The 10,142-nt window shown below is 37.9% G+C and overlaps 1 protein-coding gene across 1 annotated transcript; it reads left to right on the top strand.

The window, feature by feature from the left end:
* The first annotated feature begins 882 nt into the window (after positions 1-882).
* On the top strand, positions 883-2,648 carry LOC122281138 (RING-H2 finger protein ATL46-like). Its single transcript, XM_043092420.1, has one exon. It carries the CDS (start codon positions 1,428-1,430, stop codon positions 2,547-2,549), a length of 1,122 nt encoding a protein of 373 aa, XP_042948354.1. The 5' UTR covers positions 883-1,427; the 3' UTR covers positions 2,550-2,648.
* Positions 2,649-10,142: the final 7,494 nt, after the last annotated feature.

Below are 10,142 nucleotides of genomic sequence, written 5' to 3'. Positions count from 1 at the left end.
CATATGCAGTAGTCAGTGAATAGTTAGGCAGCTTCCTGGATATGTGCCTCGTGAACAACCGGTAGCGGTGGTGGGCCTGCAGATTTGGGTTAAAGGGTGGACCATTTATTTTTATCCAATTGAAACAACAAAATGGACTATATATATATATATATATATTAAATTAAGATAAGACGAGATAAATTTAAAATATTTTAAAGATCTTTCGAACATTTAAAAATAAAAAATGTTATATAATTATATATATTTTTTTTAAATTTAATTTAAACTATTCCTTTTCCCAAAGTATTTTCATCCGCATCTTTATATCTAATCCTTAGCTAAATTATAGGAAAAAAACATGAAGAGTGAAGAAAACTCATCTATATCCAGTTTCCTAAATTAAGTTTTGATTTTTTTACCCTAGACTTATATTTTAATAGAATAAAAAGAAAGAATATAAAGGGAAGTACGAGAAAAAAATAATAAAGAAAAAATAAAAAAAATATTATTTTAATAGAATAAAAAAATAATATGAAATGAGATGTAGAAGATTTTTTAAAAATAAGTAAAATTCATAAAAGAAGTGTGATTTCTAGCCAAATTTTAGGAAATATTATAAATAATCGGATGAGAACGCTCTGATTATTTATAACTTTGATTTCAAACAGTCTATGAATATGCCAATATCTTTCTGTTCAACAAACAAAAAAAGTGTGTCCAAGTCTTCGGCATCCTTATCAAGTAAAAGAAAGTGTTTTGATTTGAACATAAAATATGAGGGGGAAAAGAGAGCAGAAAATAAGGAAAAATCTAGTTTCGGGCATGCCTTTTTTTTTTTAATTATTATATATATATATATATATATATCCAAAGCTAGTTTAGGGCATGCTTGTTATCATCACCATGACCTCTTAGCTCTGTTCCCCACTCTCCATTGTCACTCTCTCCCTCACCCACCTTGTCCCGTCCATCGTTATAGAATATAATCATATAAAGCAAACTTCAAAAAAAAATTCTTTGCTCTTGGGATTTCTGTGACGCATACAGAATTCAAAACAAAGAAAATCCCATCTTCACCAACCAGAGAGACTGCAATTCTATTAATGGTTTCATAAGTAGTATGCAACCTTTATGAACACCTCCTCGCTGCTCCGAAAACCCATCTTCTTCTTCTTCTGTTTAATATTGAAAATTTATTCACTGAGCTTTCATTTAACAGCAGGAGAAGCCCCATCGAAAAGCATTCATTTCCCTTGATGCCCATGGTTGTCGACAGCATAGCATAATTCTAGCCAGATAATATTTTCTAGCTTGCACACCCATTTTTCTTCTGTGACCCAATGCAAGAAAGAACGTCTCTTGCAGAGTTTTTCAAAGATTCAGGTGCCTAAGCTCGAGAAACTTACTAGAAAGAAGTCTGGTTGTGGGCATTCCCATCTGTCAAAATGTTATTTCCATACGAAACCAAGGAAAAAGATGGTATTTTGGTATACTCACCTCCGCAATCATCTCTCCCTTCATCATTCTCTGCTTCTTATCAAAGCGGTAACTATGAGGAAGAAGCGACCCCCACCTCATCTCTTAGCAGAATCAGTCCAGTACTCCTTTTGCTTATAGTAATTCTGGCAGTAATTTTCTTTATTTACGGCCTTCTCCATTTACTTGTAAGATTTTTCACGAAAAGGCCCTCTTCTTCAGCTATTTATCTATCAAATAGATTCCCAGACACCTCCGGTTCGTTTGCTTTCCAAAGGCAGCTTCAACAGCTCTTCCGCTTACACGAGTCAGGTCTAGACCAAGCTTTCATAGATGCTCTACCTGTGTTCTACTACAAAGATATAATGGGTTTGAAGGAGCTATTTGATTGTGCCGTTTGTCTGTGTGAGTTTTCTGAACAGGACAAGCTTAGGTTGCTCCCTACGTGTAGTCATGCTTTCCACATTGAATGTATAGACACATGGCTTCTGTCAAACTCAACATGTCCTCTCTGTAGAAGGACACTTTTGGGGCCGGGTAATCATATAGAGATTCCAGTATCTCACTTTGATGTTTCCAGGGAGCTATCAAATAGGTTTCTTGGTGATGGAGAGAGTGGGTTTTCTACTAGTCAGAAGCCAATTATTGAGGAAACTGTTGGTGAAAGGAGGGTCTTTTCTGTGAGACTTGGGAAGTTCAGAAGCTTTAATGATGGAGTAGAGAGAGGAGAGACAAGCAGTTGTAATTTGGATGCTAGAAGGTGCTATTCAATGGGAACATCACAGTATGTGGTTGATGATTCAAATCTGCAAGTGGCATTTTCTGATGAGGATGGTGGTGGTGATGGAGATGGTAATGTGAGGTTTGTCAAAGAGAAAGGGTACCTTTCAAATTTTTCAGTTAATGGGGATGTGGAGGGGAAGAAAATCAGTGGCCGGACTAGGGGCGAGAGCTTCTCCATATCTAAGATCTGGCTCTGGTCAAAACAGAGCAGATTCCCAAGTTCTTCAAACAATCCTATGGATATGTCGCCTTCTCTCAATGTAAGTGTCCCAAATAATAATGAAATCCAAGCTTTAGAAAAGGTTTAAGGCCCCAATTTTCGTGTTGTTTCTTGATAAATCAATCTATACACATAACAGCTGGTTATCGTGTTCTGCTTTTTCTTATATCTAGTTGTTGCCGATGCATTCACCTCTAGTTTCAAAATTTTCTCATCTATTGCTTGATGTTTCAAGCACAATTTCCACAAGGTTTACATGCCTCATGTGCAGCAAAACTTCAAGATTGTTGGAGAAGCTGTCTATTGTAATTTTTGTTGAGGGGGGACAGGTGGGGAAGAGAGAGAGAGAGAGAGAGAGAGAGAGAGCTTTAATTGTAAATTTCATAAAGAGATTGAGCCTCCTTGTTTAAAATTTCAGAACTAACATCTCATCTTTTGAAAACTAGAGTCTCTTTGCGTTGGCTCACAAAACTATGATCTCTTTCCTCCACCCTGCTGTAGTCTGTTCTTATTAGGCATAGCTCGGTGATAGAAAATCCCAAGAATCAGATTAATTTAGCTTATATCAACTGTAAATGGTTCCTATATTAAGCTAATATTTTTCCTTCCAGGAAGTCAACAGTTAAGGAAGTCTGTGGAAAACACTAAACAGGCTTGATTACTGTCCATCACCCAACACTTGATATGCATTGCCCATAAAATTTTTCAAAGAATTGCTAGCTATATAGAAGCCGGATGCGTAAACACTTCACTTATTGTGAAAAAAAAAAATCAAAATATCGATACTAGTTTTTCTATGCTAGTTAATGTAGAATGTCTTTCACATCATCAGCAGCGTGTTGAGTTGTCAATAAGCAGACTTGCAAATAGATTTTTTCAATCTTTAGTATCTTGAAATATAATGTACCATGAAATATAATGTACCAAGAATCAGTGCGTTTAAAGTGGTTGTTTCAAATGAAATGAATCAAATAATGCATGATTTACGGAGCTTTTCGATCTTGGTTTTGAGGCTTGGAGTTCACACTCTATTTTTTATTTTATTTTTATTTTTTCGGTCATAAAAGTTCTTTGCTTTCACCTAAAGTAGTTGTTTTAGTAAGTATTTGATATGGAAGTGGGAGATCGTGAAAGTGGTAAGGAGGGTTTTGGTCATGATAGCTTTCGTTTCAATGTTGGCGTAATGGGTCTCTCCCTCTCTGTTATATTGTACCTCGTGGCTTTAATTCATATAGAATATACGGAGAGAGAGAGAGAGAGAGAGAGAGAGAGAGAGAGAGAGAGAGAGAGAATTTCAATTCATGAAAGAAAGAAGAGAAATGATGGCCCAAGAAGTTGAAGGAATGCATTATTATCATTATCATCATGATTGTGAGAATAATCAGTGTGAGGACAGTGTTAGAAACTAGAATGTCAGTATTTCAATGCTTTACAGAGAAGTTTGATCTCTTTTTTGTAATGAAAATGGCTGTCATAAGATAATTGAGTTGACTACGAAATCTCAAAGGTTATTCCTGGAAGATCCTTGGCATTTGACTTCCTTTTACAACTTTTTGGAGCATATTCTTTAGATGAAGTCAAAGTTTTTTATGTCGGCTGAATTAGAATTCTAACGGAGAGTATCTCAAAATATCCCAAAACAGAAACAATAACTTCAAATAAAGATTCATGAAAGACTTCGGTCATTTGGGGGGAAACCACTTACAACAATCAGCGTTCACATGATTCTATCTCCCTTGGACCCCCATTTTGACCCCCATTTTGAAGCCAACGTCTTCTTTCTTGGATGGAGCATATTTGCAGCTTGCATCTCTTCCTTTCCTCTTGTTTTGTGCATGTTCTCATTTTCTTTCCTAGGTATTTGAATGTGTTGTCTACTATGGGTCCCGACACATACAGGTCATGTTCCTTCACCACCATAAGAAGACCATGAGGAAACTGAATTGCCTCCTTCATTGATAGTCGTCATATAAATAGAAAACACACAAGTACTAAGTAAAACAAAAACTGATGGACTCAACACGTTAAGACCCACTAACATTCAACTAACCTACCAAAATAAACTAACATAACTTATTAACTGACCCACTAAGCAAACCACTCAACTGACTCAATCGTGGCTTGTGAGATACAATCTGGAACCAACGAAAATGTGACTCAATGGAAACAATTTTTGCCAATTGAGCATGGCGTGTACCCTCAACCATGTCGCAAGAATGCGACCTTCAGTTTCGCTCCCAACCCTTCTCCTGAAGCAGCACATTCAACCAAATCCCATCCTCCAATCATCACAAACCAAACAATCCAACATCAAAGCTATAAGCTTTTTATAAACACAATGGGTAGAGGAGTTGAAGAAAGCTTACCACTAAATTCCCAGTTATAGGAGCTATTAAGCAACTGCCATAAGGGAATCTTGGACCAGTCCCAATACCAAACTCGAGATGGCCTGCTCTTTTACAAAGGTAGGTTACACCTTGAAAATTTGGTGGCCTTTCAGAATGAGATCCTGCAACAATTCTATAGTAGTCCATTAGGAGGCCACACGGGGATGTATAAAACATATAAAAAAATCAAAAAAGATTTTTTCTGGCTTAGGTTGAGAAGGGATGTCATGGTTTTCATTCGCGAGTAATGTATGCTAAAGAAACAAAGTGGAAAACATTCATCCAACAGGCTTGCTCCAGCCACTACCAATCCCTACAAGGAATTGGAATTATATAAATATGGATTTCATCGAGGGCTTGCCACCCTCAAGAGGGCGTACAGTAATAATAATGGTAGTAGACAGACTGAGCAAATACACCTATATCATGTCCCTATCACACCCACACACAGCAACCACGGTGGCTAGGGTATTCCTTGATAATATTTTTAAATTATATGGTTTTTCACTAACAATTGTGAGTGATAGGGATCTTGTATTTACCAGCTAGTTTTGGAGAGAATTATTCAAAATCAGTCGCACAGAGCTTCTGCTAAGCTTGGCTTCCAAACAGACGGCCAAATAGAAATAGTAAACAAGGGATTGGAAAGCTACCTAAGGAGTTTCACAGAAAACAAACCCCGCGACTGGGCATGGTGGTTGTCCTTAGCAGAGTACGCATACAATACCTCGGAACATACTTCCACAAAGATGTCTCCATATGAGGTAGTATATAAACAACCACCCTCGAGAATGATGCCTTAGGAACTAGGGTCAACAAAAGTTTAAGCAGTAGATGAAGAACTCAAAAATTGAGAACCCATCAACAGGTTAGTCTGAGAAAACTTAAAGGAACTGAAAAAAAAAAATGAAGCTTTATGCAGATCGAAAGAGGACAGATCGAGAGTTTTAGGTTGGAGACAAAGTTTAGCTTCAACTACGCTCATACCGTCAAATGTCAGTTGCAATAAGACAAAATCTCAACCTCTCACCATGATACTATGGGTTGTAAACAGTGGTGAAAAGAATAGGCAAGGTGGCACGGTTAGACCTATCACGAGGGTCACAGATCTATCTCATATTTCACGTTTTGTGTCTCAAAAAGACACTCAGTGAATAGTACAATCATTAACAAAGCTTCCAAGAGTAACATCAGAAGGTGCCTAAGAAACAGAACTAGAAATCGTTCTCAATCAGTGTTTAATCAAAAAAGGAAGACGAGTAGGGTTGAAATGCTTGTACAATGGAAAGGCATGGCAGGAGAGGATGCAACGTGGGCAGATCGAGAGGAGTTGCAACGGCACTACCTTGACCTTGAGGGCAAGGTTTTCTGAAGGAGGGAAATATGTTATGAGCCGTCGAAGAGGGAACCCTAATCTTTAGGGGTGTTGTCTGAGAATACATGGGTTGGGTCAAGCTGCTTCATATGGGCCTACGTAAGTAAGCATTAGGGCCAAAGTCCAATTCATTTCCATTTCCATTGAGTCAAGTTTTTGTTGGTTCGAAATTGTATCTCATGTGCCACGATTTAGTCAATTGAGTGGTTTGCTTAGTAGGTCAATTAGTAAGTTATGTTAGTTTATTTTAGTGGGTCATTTTAATGTTAGTAGGTCTTAATGTGTTCAGTCAGTCAGTCATTATTTAATCAACTACTTGTGTGTTTTCTATTTATTTGTTGAATATCAATGAAGGAGGTAATTCAGTTTCCAAAATATTGAGAGTACATTGTGGAGGCCAGGCCCCTCAAAGTGCCTACATAATTTTCATTTTATTATTACAGAATTGTTTACAATCGAAAGGCATGGCTGGGAAAAAAACAAACCAACTAAAGAGAAGAAGAAGTGAAATGTGATAGAATTTGAATGTTTGCAAAATCTTGCAAATTGTATTTTATTTAAAGGAGAATCAACTGTACAACTCAACCCACACTGTCATTGTTTCGCCCAGAGTATTTATGTACAGCCTATACAAATCTATTTTAGGAAATTATAGCAAGAAAAGATAAGAGTTACATAAATGAATTTTTGTGATTTGATGATTGTTACAAGCTTGATTTATGGCTAATTCTCTGGTATGTGATCTTTGGCTTGATTGATGGAGTCATCTATTATACGCCCTCGCAAGATGGAGCTATCATCAACAAGGACAATCTTGTTTCGGAGGAGTTCCGTACGCTGCCTTGACAAGGATTTTGTGAGAAGATCAGCAAGTTGATCTTGAGAGTTGACATGATGAACTTGAAGTGTGCATTTTTGAACCATATCTCGAACAAAGTGAAGATCAATCTAAATATGCTTCATGTGAGAGTGCTGGACAGGATTGAGACTTAGTTGTGTGGCTCCCAAATTGTCACAAAGAAGCTTTGGAGAAGAGGAAATGGTGAAACCAAGTTATGTAAAAAGTGCCATAAGCCAAATAGTTTCAGAGGCAGCATTAACAAGGTCTCTATATTCAGCCTCGTTGGATGATCTCGCAATGGCTCTTTGTTTTTTTTAGCTCCAAGATATTGAATTTGGTCCAATAAAACTGATGTATGCCAAAGTAGAAGATCTATCATCAAAATTGCCAGCCCAATCTGCATCAGTGTATGTTATTAGCTGTGAACTAGAGATTTTTCAAATGTGAATGCCATGGAAGATGGTGTGTTTCAAGTAGAGTAGAAGTCGCTTCACAGCAGTCCAGTGAGTGGCAGTGGGTTTATGCATAAATTGGGAGAGTTTATTCAATGCAAAGGATATATTTGGACGTGTAAGTAAGAGGTACTGAAGAGCACCTAGAACCCTTCTAAATTCTGTGTTGTCAACAGAAGAAGTTCCATCAAGAAGCTTAGGGGCAATGGTCGTGGATAATGGTGTGGATACATCCTTGGCACCAAGCATATTGCTCTTTGTAAGAATGTCACGAATGTATTTATGTTGAGAAAAAAACAAGCCTGTTTGTATGGGAATAACCTCCATGCCCAAGAAAAATTGCAGGTGACCCATATCTTTTAATGAAAAACATGCTGCAAGTTTGTCAATAACTAAGGCAACAAACTGGTTATCACTACCTGTTATCACCAAGTCATCCACGTAGACCAACAAAAAACATGTAACAAAGTTGGATTTATAAATGAATAAGGATGAATCAGCCTTTGAGTTTTCAAGCCAAATATTCATAATTGTTTGCCTCAGAGCTAAGAACCAGGCTCGTGGGGCCTATTTAAGGCTGTAAATCGCCTTCCTTAACTTGCAAACATGATTAGGTTTTGAAGAATCTTTGAACCCTCGAGGTTGAGACATATAGACATTTTCAGTCAACTGGCCATACAAGAATGCATTGTTGACGTCAAACTGTCTCAAAAACCACCCCTGCATCACAGCAATACTCAAGACAGTTCGTATTATAGCCGGTTTCACAACCAAACTAAAGGTTTACTTGTAATCCAACCCAGGCCATTGGTTATACCCTTTTGAAATCAGACGTGCCTTGAAATGATCCACAGACCCATCTGCCTTTCTCTTGACTCCAAACACCCATTTGGAATCCATGGGTTTGTAGTTGGGAAGGGGAGGAACCAAGTCCCACGTGTCATGCCTCATCAGAGCAGTGAGCTCTTCAGACATTGTAGTTCTCCATTTAGGATTAGAGATTGCTTGACTCACACAACTCGGTTCAATAGTGGAGGGGAGAGGATGTTTGGTAACAGTGTGAACTTGTTTGGGCTTGTAGATGTTATTTATTGAACGGGTAGTCATGGAGTGAGTTCGGCGTGGTTCCTGGATGGATGGGTGTTGAATTGGTACATGGGATAATTCTTGAGAAGGATTTGGGCTTTGGGAAGGAATCGGTGCAGGGGATGATTCGGGAGAAGGATTTGATAAGCTAGTGTTCTCTAGTTGTGCAATCGAAGGTGCTTCATGTTGTGCAGAAGTATTTGTGTGTGAGTTAGGGCATGAACTAAAAGAGAGATCAGGGGAGATATCTTGTGATGATGCGAAAATGGGAGCACACTCCATCAGCACTAGAGGTGGTTGGGGCAGAGAGAGCATCAAGATGGGTGGAGCAGACAGCAAAGACGTGCGATGGACTGGAGCATCACTGTTCGGCTGGAGAGGGCTTTGGGTTTCATCAAAAAGAACATACTGAGAGAGGTAAGTTCTATTTGTGGTAAGATCTAGACAACGGTAGGCATTTTGTGTCTGAGAGTATCCCACAAATAAACACAGAACAACTTTGGGTTGAAGTTTGTTTGTGTTGTATGGTCAAGTAAGAGGAAAACAAAGGCAATCGAATTTCTTTAATTTGAGATAATTGGGAGATTGTTGAAATAACATTTCAAATGGTGATTTGTTATTTAACAGGGGTGTGGGTTGACGGTTGATTAGGTAAGCAGTCGTTTGAAATGTATGGGGCCAATATGATAGTGGTAGAGAGGCATCATGTAAATGACGATGATGACTTTTGATTTTTCCACTAAATGACGATGATGACGCTCGGAGACACCATTTTGTTGAGGTGTATGAGGGGCGATGGTATAGTGACTAATCCCATGGATTGAAAAATATTTTTTAAGAGCCACAAATTCACCACCATTGTCAGAATAAAAACTTTTGATTTTTGTTTCAAAACGGGTTTCAACAAGATGCTTAAATTGAGGAAAAATACTACTTACACTAGATTTTGTGGTCATGGGGTAAAACCACAAATATTTGGTAAAGTGATCAACAAAAATCAAATAATAGCGGGAATCATCGAGACCTATTGTATGTGAGGGGCCCCAAATATCGGTGTAAATGAGATCAAGTGGTGAATGACTTTGGAGATTATTTGAGCAAAATGGTTGTTGATGTGCTTTATTAATAGAACAAGAAGTACAAAGATGAGACACTTGGTCTTTTGTTATTGGTAGTGAAAAGGAATTAACAAGATACTGGACAATTTTTTTAGATGGATGTCCAAGTTATTTGTGCCACCCATCAATCGATGTCCTTTCATGCACATTTGCAACCATTTGTGGAGAGGAGTCCGCCAGTGAATTCGAAAGTGTGTAAACACCATTTTCACAAGCACCTTTGAGCAAGATCGCCCTCGTGATCTGATCATTGACAAAAAAATAAGAAGGGTGAAATTATATAAAAACATTGTTTTGGGTAGTGAAATGATGAACAAAAATTAAAATTTTGCAAATGCTTGGAACACACAACGTATCATTTAATTGAAAGGTACGAGTGGGTGTGTGAAAAACTAGGAAACCATATATGAGACATGCAAACT

This window comes from Carya illinoinensis, chromosome 11 (assembly GCF_018687715.1).
Source record: "Carya illinoinensis cultivar Pawnee chromosome 11, C.illinoinensisPawnee_v1, whole genome shotgun sequence".
NCBI classification, from domain to species: Eukaryota; Viridiplantae; Streptophyta; class Magnoliopsida; order Fagales; family Juglandaceae; genus Carya; species Carya illinoinensis.
Note: the sequence above shows the minus strand (reverse complement) of the source record. Positions and strands in the feature narration are given on the sequence as shown.

Coding starts and splice junctions, on each gene's coding strand:
- LOC122281138 (XM_043092420.1), top strand. CDS start 1,428: ATGTTATTTCCATACGAAACCAAGGAAAAAGATGGTATTTTGGTATAC.